General features: G+C 46.3%; 1 protein-coding gene across 4 annotated transcripts in view; it reads right to left on the bottom strand.

The window, feature by feature from the left end:
* Positions 1-6644: 6644 nt before the first annotated feature.
* Positions 6645-18608, bottom strand: part of LOC134359438 (semaphorin-3A-like) — a 224415-nt gene continuing 212451 nt past the window's right edge. For all 4 annotated transcript variants that reach the window (XM_063072677.1, XM_063072678.1, XM_063072675.1 and 1 more), the window contains exons 16-18: positions 14528-14595; positions 8415-8560; positions 6645-7153 (exon numbers count right to left, since the gene is read on the bottom strand). In XM_063072677.1, coding sequence (XP_062928747.1) covers positions 6701-7153; positions 8415-8560; positions 14528-14595 — 667 coding nt within the window. In that variant the 3' untranslated portion in view covers positions 6645-6700. The remainder of the gene's footprint in view (positions 7154-8414; positions 8561-14527; positions 14596-18608) is intronic.

The raw sequence follows: 18608 nt of genomic DNA, 5'->3' as shown, positions 1-18608 counted from the left end.
TTTGTTGCCATGAGCGGCTGTGGAGGCCAAGTGATTGGGTGTATTTAAGGCAGAGATAGATAGGTTCTTGATTAGCCAGAGCATCAAAGGGTATGGGAAGGCAGGGGAGTGGGGGGGGGGGGGTGACTGGAAGAATTGAATCAGCCCATGATTGAATGGCGGAGAAGACCTGCACCTGGCCTCATCATCACATTCCTTCTCTCAGGTGGGCTTGATCACACTGCACTAGTGGCTCTCTCAGCATCTAGGTCTGATAGTTTCAACGCAACATCACTGAGCCCGTTTAGTCATAGGAGATGGAGAGTACCCTGACTGAATTAGTGTCTGTCTCCTCATACAGCTCCCGGCCTGCCATCACACCCTGGAGGGTGGATCCATAAGACATAGAAGCAGAATTAGGCCATTCAGCCCATCGAGTCTGCTCTTCACGGCAGATTTATTAACTCTTTCAACCCCATTCTCCTGCCTTCTCCCCATAATCATCGATGCCCTGACTAATCAAGAACCTATCATCCTCTTTAAATATACCCTATGACGAGGCCTCCACAGCCATCTGTGATAATGAATTTCACAGATACACTATCCTCTGGCTAAAGAAATTCCTCTGTAGCACTGTTCTAAATGGGTGTCCCTCCATTCTGAGGCTGTGCCCTCTTGCACTCTGATTCTAGACTCCCCCATTATAGGAAAGATCCTCTCCACATCCACTCTATCTTGGCCTTTCAATACTTGATAGGTTCCAATGAGATGCCCTTTGTTCTTCTAAACTCCAGAAAATGGGGTTGGCATTGATATTTTATTTTTAATTTTCACTGACTCACCCTAAAAATCTATGGAGAACTGACAACACTTCAAAAATGCCATCATGGGCACAAGCCTCTCCAACGTCGAGGACAGCTTCTAAAAGCAGCGGCTTAAGAGGTTAATATCCATCATGGGGACCCTCAGCAACTGGAACACTTCCACTTCTCATTGCTGCCATCAGTAAGGTCCTTCACTCTTCTCATTACTACCGTCTGTAAGGTCCTTCACCGTCCAGGACATGTCCTCTTCTCTTTTATTACCATCAGGAAGGAGGTACACACACAACAATTCAGAAACAGCTTCTTCTCCCCTGCCATCAAATTCTGAACTGATAATGAAGACTACCTTTCCCTGAAACTTTTACACTATTAATTAAATAATTTTTTTGTAAATTAAAGTATTTTTACATCTTGCACTGTATTGCTACCTTAGAACAACAAATTTCAAACTGTACAATTTTATTTGCTAATTTGTTTGTGATAATATTAGACTATGTGGTGTGTGTGGGTTTTATGTACTCTGTTGTGCACCTGGTCCAAAAGGATGTTGTTTCGCTTGGTGGCATATATGTATATGGGTGAATGACAAACTTGAACCTGAACTTGATTCCATAGTTTAAAAGAAAAGTTTATTCAACAACCGGATACATGCCAAAAGAAATAATTTACAGCAGCAATTTCATAAAATTCCTTTCCAGTTTTTGGTACCCCTTGGAAACGCAGTGATAAAGAGAGAGGTGGAGTCTCAGTAACTATCTACTGAATACGCATGCTTTGAATAACTGCAAAGTGCCCATTTTTGTATCAGGATGAATTAACCAAATAAATAGCTGTTTGCATTTCATCTGGCCAGTTTTTGGGCTGGTTATATAGACACTAAATTAGCTGATACATACATATGAAAACTAAATTCCTATCACCATTGCAATAAAACTTAATATTGTCCTTCTTTGTCTAACAAAAATATATATACACCAGTCTGGGCAAGTGGAAAGCAAAATGATGAACTATTTACCCTCAGAGCCTTGAAAATGGCTAAATAGTGGGAAGATCATTGTCTAATATTATTTATTGGAGAAAACCAATTTATAAAGCACATTCACATGCATCTTTTTTACACAGTACCTTTCAACAGACCATAAAATTATGAAGTCGTTCTGCAAACAAAGCACATCAAAACTACAAGAGTTTGCAAGATGTCAATACTATGGTTTATAAACCTTTCCTTTAAACAATAATTTATTGCCATGAAACTAATGGTGAACGGTATTATCAGCCTCTCAGGCACTGATTGTTCACATGTAGTTAACTTTCTTCCTGTGTTTCGTTACCAGACAAAAGAGAACACACACTCCGTGTTGTTCTCAGTACTGTCACTCAAGTAGATGTTGGACCGGGGAATGGGTTTGCAGGAACATCAATGGGCATCAAATATCATCTGCCCACAGTCCAAGGGCAAAAATTAATTATAAATCAACATTACAGAAGAAAGATAAAATTATATTCAAACAGCCCCAGGAATATCTGAGTTTTCTGAACAATTAAAGTCATCCAGCTACAGTTAATGTGGGTGGGTAATAGTGTGTGTGGGTGGGTGATGGAGTGGGTGGGTAATAGTGTGGGTGGGTGGGTGATGGTGTGGGTGGGTGATGGAGTGGGTGGGTAATGGTGTGGGTGGATGATAGTGTGGGTGGGTGATGGTGTGGCTGGGTAACAGTGTGGGTGGGTGATGGTGTGGATGGGTAACAGTGTGGGTGGGTGATGGTGTGGCTGGGTGATGGAGTGGGTGGGTGATGGTGTGGGTGGGTGATGGAGTGGGTGGGTGATGGTGTGGGTGGGTGATGGTGTGGGTGCGTAATGGTGTGGGTGGGTGATGGAGTGGGTGGGTGAGTGATGGAGTGGGTGGGTGATGGTGTGGGTGGGTGATGGTGTGGGTGGGTGATGGAGTGGGTGGGTGAGTGATGGAGTGGGTGGGTGATGGTGTGGGTGGGTAATGGTGTGGGTGGGTGATGGTGTGGGTGGGTGATGGTGTGGGTGGGTAACAGTGTGGGTGGGTGATGGTGTGGGTGGGTGATGGAGTGGGTGGGTGATGGTGTGGGTGGGTAATAGTGTGGTTGGGTAATGGTGTGGGTGGGTGATGGAGTGGGTGGGTGATGGTGTGGGTGGGTAACAGTGTGGGTGGGTGATAGTGTGGGTGGGTGATGGAGTGGGTGGGTGATGGTGTGAGTGGGTAATGGTGTGGGTGGGTGATGGTGTGGCTGGGTAACAGTGTGGGTGGGTGATGGAGTGGGTGGGTGATGGAGAGGGTGGATGATGGTGTGAGTGGGTAATGGTGTGGGTGGGTGATGGTGTGGCTGGGTAATGGTGTGGGTGGGTAATGGTGTGGGTGGGTGATGGTGTGGGTGGGTAATAGTGTGGGTGGGTGATGGTGTGGGTGGGTGATGGAGTGGGTGGGTGATGGAGAGGGTGGATGATGGTGTGAGTGGGTAATGGTGTGGGTGGGTGATGGTGTGGCTGGGTAATGGTGTGGGTGAGTGATGGTGTGGGTGGGTAATAGTGTGGGTGAGTGATGGAGTGGGTGGGTGATGGTGTGGGTGGGTAACAGTGTGGGTGGGTGATGGTGTGGGTGGATGATGGAGTGGGTGGGTGATAGTGTGGGTGGGTGATGGTGTGGGTGGATGATAGTGTGGGTGGGTAATGGTGTGGGTGGGTAATAGTGTGGGTGGGTGATGGAGTGGGTGGGTGATGGAGTGGGTGGGTGATGGTGTGGGTGGATGATAGTGTGGGTGGGTAATGGTGTGGGTGGATGATGGTGTGGGTGGATGATAGTATGGGTGGGTAATGGTGTGGGTGGGTGATGGAGTGGGTGGGTAATGGTGTGGGTGGGTAATAGTGTGGGTGGGTGAGTGTGGGTGGGTGAGTGATGGTGTGGGTGGGTGATGGAGTGGGTGGGTGATGGTGTGAGTGGTTAATGGTGTGGTTGGGTAATGGTGTGGATGGGTAATGGTGTGGGTGGGTAATGGTGTGGGTGGGTGATAGTGTGGGTGGGTGATAGTGTGGCTGGGTAACAGTGTGGGTGGGTGATGCTGTGGGTGGGTAATAGTGTGGGTGGGTGATGGTGTGGGTGGGTAATAGTGTGTGTGGGTGGGTGATGGAGTGGGTGGGTAATAGTGTGGCTGGGTAACAGTGTGGGTGGGTGATGGTGTGGTTGGGTAATGGTGTGGGAGGGTAATGGTTTGGATGGGTAATATTGTGGCTGGGTAACGGTGTGGCTGGGTAACAGTGTGGTTGGGTGACAGTGTGGTTGGGTAATGGTTGTCTGACTGGAGTCCCAGCCAACAATGAGCTCACAAGTTCATGCTGTACAGCAGAGGCCACATGTTACCTTGGGATTTTATGTTATTTTCGGCCAAAATGTTGCCCCCAAGAGAAGGAGAGGCACTCCATTCTCCCAGGCAGGTTGTGCACTTCTCCTGGGTGATTAGACCATAACAATATAAGACATAGGAGCAGAATTAGACCATTTGGCCCATCATGTCTTTTCCGCCATTCCATCATGGCTGATTTATTATCCCTCTCAGCCCCATTCTTCTGCCTTTTCTCCATAACATTTTATGTTCTTACTAATCAAAATGATGTGAAGTCCTCATTTAGGAACCACACGAGTCGAGATCTACATCAGAGAACCGAGAATTCCAGGAACTATTAGTTGGCTGTGTGCCGGTATCTATTGTAAAGTGGCTTGAACTGTGACACCGTGACTACTTGTTAAAGTTCATTTGTAAATGGAACCTCATGGCACTTTGCATCTTTGAATCATTAACAAAGTTTTCCTTTAGACCTTGTGCCTCCTTTGCTGCGTCTATCCTTGGGTCTGTTGACCCATATCAAATGGCACTTAGACAGGACAGCCTGCACCTTGGATTTCTGGGGGTTCCTGGAAGATTGACTAGCTTAGAACAGATCTTCTTTCATCCTTCTCAACCCCTGAGGTACAGAGAGAAGGGTAGCCCACACACACATGCACACATACAACCTTCTTGTTAACGACCAGGAAATGGAAGATGCCCCTCATGCAGCTGAGGTAGTTAGTGAGTTCAAATGTTGGACATTCCTGGATCCTCTACCCTGATATAAAATAGTCAAATATTTTATTTTCAGGAGTTAATTTCACGGAAGATTAAACATAGCCTGGGGCAGGTTATAAAGACAACCCTAAACAATTAAGACACAGTAATATTTGTCATTTATTACAAATATTGGTTCCTATCTTTAATATAATGTTTATTGTCAAGTGAAGATGACTTTTTCCCCACTGTTCCCATTCTAATGCTTTAGCTAAAGTTTATTTAATGCAGTTATTTGAAATATGCAAACCCTTGGGGGCTGATGCACAATGCATTCCTCCTTGTATTTTGGGAAGAATTATGTTGCCTGAAAGAATGCCACTTATCCCATATCAATCCTTGCAGTACAATGACTCTAACCCTGCATTGGGAGTGTTTGAATCTCAGTTTGGTCCATCTCTCTGCAACCTTAGCAAACATCAGCGTAAAATTGAATGTCTGAGCTTGTATTACTTCTGGAATGATTTACTAGTGATTCTGGTTGCTGGGAGCTTCTACACTTAACCCTCCAAGATCTCTTTCTTAAGACTCATTTTCGTAATGAGTTCCTGAACTCTTCATTTACTTCCATCCATTTTCTGGAATTGTAGAATGTCTTAATTTAAAAAAAAACATAAGAATGCAACAGGAAGTAACTACCCTGACATCAGTCTTAAAATAATTGACAAGTATTGCTACCTCCCTCCCAAAAAAATATCAGTCACAGGCATAATCTTCACTTGAGCTGAGAGCCATCTTCTACATAAGTAATTGAAGACTCAGCTCTAGTTTTATCTTCTCCAAAGCTGCTGCCATAAAATTCTCCATCACTGGATACAAATAGAACGTCTCTTAACACATCTCCATTAATATGAAGTTCTACTTAAATTAGATTGTCCAGCTGTCTTGTTTTCCACGTTCGGTGAGTACCCCAGTGACTGTGCTCTGTCTAGGTGGTAATTCTACGTTCAGAAAAGCTGTCCATTTGGATTTCTGGTCTAAGTTAAAAGCAACTGGCAGCAATCTTGTTTCCTCAAGTCATGCTGACCTTCGTCATTCGGACAAAATACTCTCCCTGTCTCCTTGTGCCTGTCACTGAGTTCAGTGTCTATCAGTAGGGGGATCCAACTGAAATGCATCTTCACTGCCGTTGGGTTGAGGTTGGGGAGAGGGTGGGAGTGGTGGGGGGGGGGGCACACATTCAACACCTTCACAGTGAACTGATGACTGACACCACAGCCTTGCTGGAGCTAGATATCCACCTGTCAGTGTGCACTGCACTCCTGAGCAACAGCAGGCTTGTTTTAGGATTGTCTTAACGTTAGGTTTCCCCAAACATGTGTCTCTGTTCCTCACCCCGAGGATGCGAGTCCCGTCCTTGGTGGGGGCGATAAACTAGCATCACACTCCGACTGAGCCAAAGGTGGAGTTCTTCTCCCCGGGGGGGATGTGAGTCCCGTCCTTGGAGGTGCCGATAAACTAGGAACACACTTTGACTGAGCCAAAGATGGGCGTTCTACCTGCCACTGGAGTGAACGGGCCAGTTTCAGTCAGTTGCAGGTCATGCTGAAGAAGTGACTTCGGTCCGACTATGAGATGCAATTCACAATCACCATGGTGCATTAACAAAAAGAATGAGGGGTTGAGTAAGAAGGGTGGGCGGTGGTTGTGTTTCTGGATGGAGCATCCCATACACTTGTAAACATCAACACAATGCAATGACCGAGTTAATGTATGTATTGCATCTTGTTTGAATTCAGTGTTCACTGGGGAGGGGGCGGGGTGTCCTTGTTAGACACTTCTCGGTGCTCTCTCAGACTCGTGCGTCCGCCTGTTGCGACCCTTCTTGTTTTCCTGTAGGTGCTTCCACTTGTTGCCGTGTGCGGGGGAGTGCGAGAGGCCCTGCTTCCTCCGCCGGCGGTCTCGCCGCCACACTTGCTCACAGAACTCGTCCATGGTGTTCAGGTTGGGGTGGTTTATCAGCTGCATGAAGTCCCGGTACCAGACCTTCTGGATGGCCGAGGTGATGCTGTGGCTCTCCTTGGCCCTTGGCCCCTCGTCGTCCTCCTTGTGGAGAAGTTCCTCCAAGTGCTCGGTGTCGATGATCTCCAGGGTCACCTTCAGCAGGGTCTGCATGAAGCCGTGCTCTACCGTCTGGCAGATGTAGGTCCCCGCGTCTCTCCTCTGCAGGCTTCGCAGCAGCAAACCCTGCTCGGTCCTGATGAGGCGGTCATCCATATTAATCTACAATGGGTGGAGACACAGGGTCAGACAAGGAACCACAGAGCCATGGAATCACACCATCATCATATCACAAAAGGAATCAGTTCTACCCACTGACTCCATTAAGGAACAAGGATTAAGCTTATTCACCATATACTGTACATTTACGTGTTGGGGATTTGCTGTGGTGTGTTGACATGACAGCCAACAAAAAGCAACAACATTCAACAATTATAACGAATTAAGGGTCATATAAAAATAAAGTTATAAATACAGATATGGAATAAAATATGCATAAATACATAAATACCAGCATGTATTTACAACGTAAACAGAAATATAAAAGTGATTTAAAATATTCCCTTCTAGAATTTTATAAAACTCCCTTCTGGAAAGCACCATAGGGCTATTAAAACAAAAAAACTTCACAACATCTTATAAATGTCTTCCCCCTAGGCGGTTATCTGTTTAAACATTCTAGCTCTCTGAACTCTCTTTATTTATTACCCCTGTCACTGAACTGCACTGCTAACACTTTAAACCACTTTCCATAATGCTGTTTCCATTGTACGAACAATAGCCGGTGGTATTTTGTGTAATTTTGCATATTTATTCCATGTCTGTGGGATATGCCTATCCCAGCATGTGATATCAGCTCTGGTAAACTGGGAAGATGAGATCTACAGTGAGACTCAATTGTCAGGAAGATGGTGCTGCAATGCCCAACGGGAGCCAAGGGCATGACGAGGCACATAAGGGATAATGGTCATCCACTGCAACCAAGGGAGACCCCAGTTTGTGACGCTTGCTCGTACCACTGGACCTGGATTTCTGAGGTTGAAAGAATGGAACTGGCCCAATGCAACAGCCTTACCACTTTAAAAACTGTCCAACGTTGCTTTCTTGTTGTTGGACATGATGGACAACCACCACTCCATAGCTGTACTTTAAACTTAATTTTTATGTAATTCTTTATTCTTTACAACTGTTCAATGTTGATTTTTGTTGCAAGCCACACCTACACATCACACTAATCTGTCACACTAACCTCTGTCACACTAATCTCATCTCACACTGTTGTCACACTAATCTCATTGCACACTGTTGTCACACTAACCTCTGTCACGCTAATCTCATTTCACACTGTTATCACACTAACCTCTGTCACACTAATCTCACTCCACACTGCTGTCACACTAACCTCCCTCTCCTGTTGCACAAATCACGCTCTCGTGCCACACTGTCCCAGTGAAGCAGATACGCTCTGACCAGAACTCATTACCTCCTCCTTGTGTTCCTCGTTCTGCCTCTGGAACTGCCAGAGAGCCAGTGCCCGTTGGGATTTGGGGATGCATTCCAAGAAGGTGGTGCTATTCTCCACCCCGTAGATGACCTTTGCCTCCGCGTTTTCATACTGGTGTAGGTTATCTGCAGAAAGACGGGCCGTCATCAAACATTCAGAAGGAAACAAATTACTGCACAATGGTGCTGGATGCAAAGGAAGTCTTATTCAATAACATTAGAGCTGTGGTTCAAAAGAAATTCTCATTTCACTTCTGATATGCCTTCCAGTACAGAGCAATGAGGTGTTGGTCGGGGGGGGGGGGGTTCGTGAGGTGGGTTAGAGTGATGATGGATTAGGTTCTCAGCCCCATTCTGCTGGCTTCTCCCCATAACATTTGACACCCTTACTAGTCAAGCACCTATCAAGTATACTCAATAACTTGGCCTCCAGAGTTGTCTGGGGCAATGAATTCCACAGACTCACTGCCCTCTGACTAAAGAAGTTCCTCCTGAGCTCTGTTCTCTGTTTTAACATGGATTTGTGCGTGGAAGGTCATGTTTGACAAATCTTATTGAATTTTTTGATGAGGTTACTAGGAAAGTTGCTGAGGGTAAAGCAGTGGATGTTGTCTATATCGACTTCAGTAAGGCCTTTGACAAGGTTCCACATGGGAGGTTAGTTAGGAAGGTTCAATCGTTAGGCATTAATATAGAAGTTGTAAAATGGATTCAGCAGTGGCTAGATGGGAGATGCCAGACAGTAGTGGAGGATAACTGTGTGTCAGATTGGAGGACGGTGTGTAGTGGTGTGCCTCAGGGATTTGTACTGGGTCCAATGTTGTTTGTCATATATATTAATGATCTGGATGACGGGGTGGTAAATTGGATTAGTAAGTATGCAGATGATACTAAGATAGGTGGTGTTGTAGATGATGAGCTAGGTTTTCAAAGCTTGCAGAGAGATTTAGGACAGTTAGAAGAGTGGGCTGAAAGATGGCAGATGGAGTTTAATGCTGAAAAATGTGAGGTGCTACATTTTGGTAGGACTAATCAAAATAGGACATACATGGTAAATGGTAGAGCATTAAAGAATGCTGTAGAACAGAGGGATCTAGGAATAATAGTGCATAGTTTCCTGAAGATGGAATCTCATGTAGATAGGGTGGTGAAGAAAGCTTTTGGTTTGCTGGCCTTTATTAATCAGAGCATTGAGTATAGGAGTTGGGATGTAATGTTGAAATTGTATAAAGCATTGGTAAGGCCAAATCTGGAGTATTGTGTACAGTTCTGGTCACCGAATTATAGGAAAGATGTCAATAAAATTGAGAGAGTACAGAGGAGGTTTACTAAAATGTTGCCTGGGTTTCATCTCCTGAGTTACAGAGAAAGGTTGAACAAGTTAGGTCTTTATTCTTTGGAGCGTAGAAGGTTGAGGGGGGACTTGATAGAGGTGTTTAAAATTATGAGGGGGATTGATAGAGTTGACGTGGTTAGACTTTTTCCATTGAGAGTGGGGAAGATTCAAACAAGAGGACATGAGTTGAGAGTTAGCGGACAAAAGTTTAGGGGTAACATGAGGGGGAACTTCTTTACTCAGAGAGTGGTAGCTATGTGGAATGAGCTTCCAGCAGAAGTGGTTGAATCAGGTTCTATGTTATCGTTCAAAGTTAAATTGGATAGATATATGGACAGGAAAGGAATGGAGGGTTATGGGCTGAGTGCAGGTCAGTGGGACTAGGAGAGAGTAAGAGTTCAGCATGGACTAGAAGGGCCGAGATGTCCTGTTTCCGTGCTGTAATTGTTATATGGTTAAATGGTTAAAGGGGCATCTCTCTATTTTTAGATTGTGCCTCTGTTCCTAGACTCCCCCACTACAATACTACTATAATACTTCAAATTTCAGTACAATATCATGTTGTGGTCTTTCATTGATTCTGTTATAGTTATTATTCTATTATGGAATTATTGAGTATATGAGCAAGAAAATGAATCTTAGGGATGTATATGGTGATGTATATGTACTTTGATAATAAATTTCCCTTCAACTTTGTACATCTTTCTTATTGCTAAGCGTGTAATTAGGCAACATTCGCCAATGTAACAGGAATGCTGAACTCTGTGGGAACTAATGCAGAGGCGGGATGGTAGCTAACAATACATTTTACTGCATGTTTCAATGTAGATGTGAGAAATAAGGGGAATCTTTAATCTGCAAACGCTTAAAACACACATGGCCTGTTGCAGCTGCTCTGGGATTGTAACAGTGCCAAAGGCAGAGAATGAGGCTGAGGGAAGGTTTGAGATTTCATTTCAATGTCTGCGGAGAATGCCGTGTGTCCTAATGTGCAAATTACAAGTGCAGGATTACTAGGTCAGTTATAATCATTCCACATTATCCAACAGCAGAAACATGAAACCTATCAGGTGCCACACGGGTCATTAGAGATTATAAGAATGATTATTGCCCATCTCGAAGTAACTGTTCTCTGATTTCTGTCCCATTCTACAACCATGAACAGTGCAACATTAAAGAAATATTCAATGTAAAAAGAAAAAATGCTGGCAAAACTCAGCAGGTCAGGCAGCATCTGTGGAAATTATCTCACAGCTTCGTGAACGGTTCCAACGGTGTATGAGGAACGATTAAGATTAGCATTCGTATTGAAACATTGAAACGTATAGTTGTTGTGTATTTATGAGTAATCTTGTAAATATGTTGTTGATTAAGAATCCTTTATTGGTTTAAATAATTCATTATGGGTTATATGTATAAATAAATAAATTGCATTTGTCATGACCCAGCCACGTCATATGTTTGTGCCTTGTTTAAATTAAAAACACGACTTAACTCTGACTCCTGTTTACATTTGGATTTGTTTAATGTTTTGAAGTTGCAAAACATAACAACCGTGAAATTTGCTCCCTGTGCAAATGGCCAACACGATCCGAGGATGTGCTGGGGGCAGCCTGCAAGTGTCAGCATGCTCCTGGCACCAACATAGCATACCCATAACTCACTCACCCTAACTGGTACGTCTCTGGGTTGTGGGAGGGAACCGGAACACCTGGGGGATACCCACGCAGTCACAGGAGGAACGTACAAACTCCTCACTGACAATGGTGGGAATTTAACCATGACTGCACTAACCACTATGCTACCATCCCATTACGTAAGGTCTAGTATATGTCCTCAGGAAAGTTACTCGTGACTAAGGTACAGAACCAGACTAAACATTAGCTTGCAGCAAGGAAGAGGTGCTTGAGGTCATTGATGAACTGAAGTGGATGAGTCACTAATTCCCGGAGAGATGGCGCCGAATTTCCTGAGGAGGATGAGGGAGAAAATTACAGAAGTCATGACCAAAAGTTTTAAAGTCAAGAAACTTTACATTACACCCTTGTTCAACAAAGGCTGTAGCGGTAAACTCTGCAACTTAAAGGTGAAAAAGATTTGCTTTATTTGCTACATTGAACTATGTGAGATGAGTTGGTTGTGTCAAATCAAATCAGTGAGGGTTCTTCTGGCCAGTCTGCAGGTGTTACCATTCTTGCATTGCCAACATAGCAAGCCCACACCTCACTAACCTTGACCAGTATGTCTTTGGAACGTGGGAGGAAACCAGAGCACCCAGAGGAAACCCACGCAGTTATGAGGAGAACGTACAAACTCCTTACAGACAGTGGTGTGGTTTGAGCCACAATCTAACAGCTGGTGTTGTAAAGCATTGTGCTCACTGCTATGCTACAGTGCCAGTCCAATAAAAATGCGGTGCTTATAGGACATAGGAACAGAAATACGCCATTTGGTCTATCAGGCTCCTATGTCCTATAAACAAACCCTGTTGCTTAACTCCTACTGTTATCACTAAACAAATATTAATATAATTAATGTGGCTTTATCCTCACTGTTACCTGGGATATGAATGTATCCAATGTTGGCCTGGATTCAAAATCTTACCTTGCCAAACCCACTGTTTTAACAAATGTTCCACTTTCTAATTGAAAACTGCATCATGTAACAGCAGAGGGCAGTGCTACCCAACGTATAGCATGAACTTGGCTCCATCCTGAAATTTGCCAATACAGCAAGATTTCTGTGTTTAACGTTGACATTTGGCCCAGTAGAAGCCTGCTGCAAGTGCTAGCAACACTCTCCTCTTCGCTGGAGATGCACTGAGTGCCTTTTCTTCAATGCTTACCGGCTGCCGGTGAGGTACTTGCAGTCAAATCGTGACTGATGTCTCTGGATGTTAATCACTAGTTAGCCGTGGTTAATCAATGCACATTCTAACGGCAGTCCCGCTTTCCTGAGCTAACAAGAGTATGGCTGCATGGCAATGGTAATTGTTCATTTACCCCTTCCCATTGTCACCCTCTGGTGTACGGGAGAAGGGGCAAGAGAAGGGGGTGAAGGGAAAAGAGAGTCAAGCTCTTTTGGGTTAAAGGGGACAAAGGGGTTGAGGGGAACAACAGAGTGTAAGGATGGAATGGGTTAAGGGGAATGAGAAGGGGCTGCTGCAGAGGAACGATGAGCAGTATAAACACCAGGCAGAGAGCAGTGAGCCCTAGGTTTTCAGGGGTAGTGGAAGCAGGCAATGTGGTGGAGTTTATGAGGCTTTTAGTCAGATACGTGAATGTGAAGGGAATGGAGGGATATGGGATATACAGGAGGAGGACATTTAGTATAAGCTGGCATCAAGGTCAGCAGAGCATTGAGGGCCGAATGGCCTAGTGCTGTACTCTTCTATGTTCTATGTTAAGGCAGAGAGAGGACCTTAGACCCCAGTGTCACCACCCATCACCTTTGACCAGCTTATGCCCCCAACGCTGAGGACTCTGCAGAGTTGCTATTATCTCAGTGGGAAATCTGACCATCGGATCAGAGGTGTGGAGACAGTGTTGGGGAGAGACAGAGGTGTGGGGAGAGTGCTGGGGAGAGGCAGACGTGCGGGGAGAGTGTTGGGGGAGAGGCAGAGGTGTGGGGAGTGTTGGGGAGAGGCAGAGGTGTGGGGAGTGTTGGGGAGAGGCAAAGGTGTGGGGAGTGTTGGGGGAGAGGCAAACGTGTGGGGAGAGTGTTGGGGGAGAGGCAGAGGTGTGGGGTGAGTGTTGGGGAGAGGCAGAGGTGTGGGGAGAGTGTTGGGCAGAGGTGTGGGGAGAGAGTTAGGGGAGAGGCAGAGGTGTGGGGAGAGTGCTGGGGAGAGGCAGACATGCGGGGAGAGTGTTGGGGGAGAGGCAGAGGTGTGGGGAGTGTTGGGGAGAGGCAGAGGTGTGGGGAGTGTTGGGGAGAGGCAAAGGTGTGGGGAGTGTTGGGGGAGAGGCAAACGTGTGGGGAGAGTGTTGGGGGAGAGGCAGAGGTGTGGGGTGAGTGTTGGGGAGAGGCAGAGGTGTGGGGAGAGTGTTGGGCAGAGGTGTGGGGAGAGAGTTAGGGGAGAGGCAGAGGTGTGGAGAGAGTGTTGGGGAGAGGCAGAGGTGTGGGGAGAGTGTTGGGGGAGAGGCAGAGGTGTGGGGAGAGTGTTGGGGAGAGGCAGAGGTGTGGGGAGAGTGTTGGGGAGAGGCAGAGGTGTGGGGAGAGTGTTGGGGAGAGGCAGAGGTGTGAGGACGTTTGGGGAGAGGCTGATGTGTGGGGAGAGTGTTGGGGAGAGGCAGAGGTGTGAGGACGTTTGGGGAGAGGCTGATGTGTGGGGAGAGTGTTGGGGAGAGGCAGAGGTGTGGGGAGAGTGTTGGGGAGAGGCAGAGGTGTGGGGAGAGTGTTGGGGAGAGGCAGAGGTGTGGGGAGTGTTGGGGAGAGGCAGAGGTGTGGGGAGTGTTAGGGGAGAGGCAGCGGTGTGGGGAGAGTGTTAGGAGGAGAGGCTGATGTGTGGGGAGTGTTGGGGAGAAGCAGCGGTGTGGGGAGAGAGGGGGAGAGTCAGAGGTGTGAGGACGTTTGGGGAGAGGCTGATGTGTGGGGAGAGTGTTAGGGGGAGAGGCTGATGTGTGGGGAGTGTGTTAGGGGAGAAGCAGAGGTGTGGGGAGAGTGTTGGGGAGAGGCTGATGTGTGGGGAGTGTGTTAGGGGAGAGGCAGAGGTGTGGGGACAGTGTTGGGGGAGAGGGCCGTGTTCTGTATCTACTCACCGCTGTGATGTTGGTCAGAGCACTGTGTAAGGGGATCCCCATTTCTGATGTCCTGTCTTCTCGTACGCCTGGAACAGAAAGAAATTGTATGAGTTTCAGCACTCGTTCAAACTAACACTACATCGGCTTCCTCAGTCACAGGCTGTTGGAAGCCACACACTCCGAGATCCCGGTTACAGGCAAGGATCATAGCTTCTGTGAAGTGTTCTAACTTTGGTCGTCTAAATGTTCTAGTTTTAGAGCAAAGCTAACTTGGAGAGAAAGATTGGAAATGAGCATGTCTGATTGCATGCACTGCCTGACCTGAAAACGTCTCTCTCAGATCTGCAGTGAATTTGAGTAAACAATTGGTCAAGTTCCAGCTTCACTGTGTTGGCATCTTGTTTTGGCTGTCTAGTTCCACATCCTTCCTCACCTTCAGACAAACCCTTCAATCTTTTTAAAGTGCAAATCTATGTCTCTTCAAATTCCCTTTCACTGAGATCCGTGACAGGTTATACTTCCGCCATAATCACGCTATTGCTTTGGTCTCCCCGTCTAGATCACAAGCTGAGAAACTCTCACAGTATTCCAGATATCACCTCACAATATTGTTCACCCGTGTCGCTGACCTTGAGGCCTCTTGCTGACCATGGCTACGCTTTAATCCGAACCATTTGGCATTGACTAATTGTTTATCAGCGAGTGTGAATGAGCACACTCGAATATGTTTCCTTTTCTCACCTCTGCTACCGAGCAGCTGTACAAATGAGGCGGTGTTTTATGTGATCTGCGGTGGTGTCCAGATCTCCAACCCAGGCACCTTCAGCTACACAGACTGTTCCCTGCCCTGATGGCTTTATGGGGCTGGTTCAAAATCTCAATCGGAACCGGGTTTATTATCACTGAATATGACATGAAATGTGTTGTTTTGTAGCAGAGCAAAGATATAAAATAAATAAATAATGCCAAAGAGGAATAGTGAGGTCGTGTTCATGGGTCTATGGCAATGTGATGGTGGAGGGGAAGAAGCTGTTGCTGTACCATTGTATTAAAGGCCGATATCCCCACGCACATCATTGCTCTGCGGTTTGATTGTCCTCTCACACCATTTCACGTCAGACCTCAGCAGTCGAACACAAAACACAAGAATGCTTGCAGGATAAGTCTCTGTGACAGTGTGTGCCCACTGATTCAAGTCTGATTCTCCGTTTACTTTGGCTCTCTTGTCACTGAATTCGAGTTCAATCCAGGGAATGAATTTTCTGGAAAATTAAGGCTGGTATGTTGGGAATTAGATTGTGGAAATTGGAAAGCTACTTGTGAAGTGTACGCTGCTGCAGGGCAGAAGCTGCAGTCTGGCACTAATTGGACCCCTCATTCAAAGGACGTATACAGTCTCAGAAGGCCGAAGGGTCTCCCTTTGCACATTAAAGCTTGATGATTTACCCTGAATCTGTCCCAGGATCAACCCAAGCGAATGTGCAGATCTGAATGTGAAAACAAATGCCCCGTCAACCCTTACTAACTCCTGCCATTGAAGCATAGAAAGCTTTCTGTCTGAATGCTTCACGGCTCGGTGTGGCAACTACCCTGCAAGTGACTGGGGAGATTTGTGGACACAGCTCAGCACATCACAGAGGCCAGCCTAACCACCATGCATTCTATATTTCATGATGCCTCAGTAAAGCAGCCAGCAAAATCAAAGACCCAACCAGCCAGGACATTCTTTCTTCTCCCCTCTACCATCAGGAAGCAGATTCAAAAGCCTGAAACCACATACCACCAGGCTCAAGGACAGATCCGACCCTGTTGTTATGAGACTAGAGAATAGTTCCCAAGGACAATAAAATGGACGCTGGGCTTCACAATGTACATCGTTATGAACTTAACACACAAAATGCTGGAGGAACTCTGTAGCCAGGCAGCATCTATGGAGAGGAATAAGCAGCCAGGATGAAGGGTCTCAGCTCAAAGCATTGACTGTTTATGCCTCTTTGCAGAGTTCCTCCAGTATTTTGTGTGTGTGTTGCTCTGTATTTGCAGCATCTCTTGTGTTTATCGCTATGACACCTTACTGTTTACTGGTACTGCATTTTCTCTTCAGCTGTTACACTTCATTCTGCATTTTTAATGATTTACCTTGTTCCACCTCAATGTACTGATTTATATGAACTGTATGCAAGACAAATATTTCACTGCCCCTCAGTACAGGTAACAACGGCAAACAAATTTACCAAATGCACACTAATCTCGCAGTGATGCCACAACGTTGTAGCATTAATCTCACACTGATTCCGTCTAGTGCAGAATGGAGTTGATGGGCCGAAGGGCCTGTTTCTGTGCTGTAGTGCTCTATGACTCTGATTACACTCCGATGTGGGGGGTGCTGCTTCGGGGCTCAGACCTGTCATTGTACGGAAAGCGGAACTCTCTCCAAAATGCAAACACACAAACAAGTAAAAGCTAGCCCCTGCCAAAATAATGGGAATTTGACTTCTTCTCGGGCGGCACGGTCGTTCAGCAGTTAGTGTGATGCTATCGGAGTGTTGTGACCTGGGTTCGATTCCCACCGCTGTCAGTAAGTTTCCCCTGTGACTGTGTGGGTTTTCTCAGGGTGCTGTGGTTTCCTCCCATATTCCAAGGGTATAAGGGTTAGGGACAGTAAGCTGTGGCCACGCAGTGCTGTCACCAGAGGTGTAATGACACGTTAGCACATCCTCAGACTGTGTTGGTTATTGACTCAAAGAAAACATTTCATTGTATGTGTCAATGTTTTGATGTACATGTGATGAACAAAGTTAATCTGTACAATAAGAATATTTTAAAGCCTTTTGGACAAGCACATGGATAAGAAAGGTTTAGAGGGATGGACCAAACAACAGCAGATAGGACTTTGATCAGCATTGGCTAGTTGGGCCGAAGGGCCTGTTTCCATGCACTCTGACCCTGCCCCCACCATCCCTCCCACCCTCCCTCTGCTTTACCATCAGGTGTTGTCCCAATATCTCGTCCGACCAGACCCCGGTGCTGCCAGCACCCTCTTTAGCATCGCGGTAGACCTTCGGTGGAGCTGGGGCCAATATGATGGGGTGAGTCAACCCAACACTGCTGGATTGCCTCACCACTGGACTGGGACTGGGGCTGATATCGCCCGCTGCTCTGTGCACACCCTCCCTCCGCTGTCCCGCCCAGGAGTCTGGCTGGCAGATGTCAGTCATGACCTGACAATGTCTCCTGTATCATTGGGGCATGGGGTCAAGGCCAGGGAGGACACCAGCCCGGTACAGGGGGATCCAGCACAATGTGCTACTGCAGGCAGCTCGTCTGTATGAACCTATTGTACAGTGAAGCTCTCACACATATGGAGCTCCTTAAAGGCAATTCGTGGCCCACAAACTGGTGACAGAATTCCCATTTCCGCTCCTTAACACGTTTTGAACACAATCCACTTCTCAGTGCGATCTCTTGAGATCAGTGAAAATCACGGCTGGCGCCTGGTAGTCAGGTGATCAACTGCCCGAAAGCGAGCCATGACATCCGATCACCTTTGTCTCCAGCTTTGGACCGTGCTTTCTGAACCAAGAAACAGTACTTTAGAATTAGGATGTCCTTTGGGAAAGTGTCTCATCAGCCTTTGTTTCATTGCTCGTTTCCGTTGATCAGCAGATATTTAGAGTAATAGGGTGCATTGGCCCAGAAATTCCTGCCTATCCCTCCTACAGGGTGTTCCTGCTGATGAGATTACCTCAGCAGCTACCTTACCCGTACACCTGCTCATTAATGCAAATATCTAATCAGCCTATCAGGTGGCAGCAACCCAAAGCATAAAAGCATCCAGACATGGTCAAGAAGTTCAGTTGTTCAGACCAAACATCAGGATGGGGAACAAATGTGATCGAAGTGACTTTGACCATGGATTGATAGTTGGGGGCCAGACAGGGTAGTTTGAGTATCTCAGAAACTGCTGATCTCCTGGGACTTTCACACACAACAGTCTCTGGACTAAAGTTTACAGAGAATGGTGCAAAGAACAAAAAAACATCCAGTGAGTGGCAGTTCTGTGGATGAGAACATCTTGTTAATGAGAAAGGTCAGAGGA

The sequence above is a fragment of the Mobula hypostoma genome, chromosome 20 (genome assembly GCF_963921235.1).
Source record: "Mobula hypostoma chromosome 20, sMobHyp1.1, whole genome shotgun sequence".
Taxonomy (NCBI): Eukaryota; Metazoa; Chordata; class Chondrichthyes; order Myliobatiformes; family Myliobatidae; genus Mobula; species Mobula hypostoma.
The sequence above is the reverse complement of the archived record's forward strand: the minus strand, read 5'-3'. Positions and strand labels throughout refer to the sequence as shown.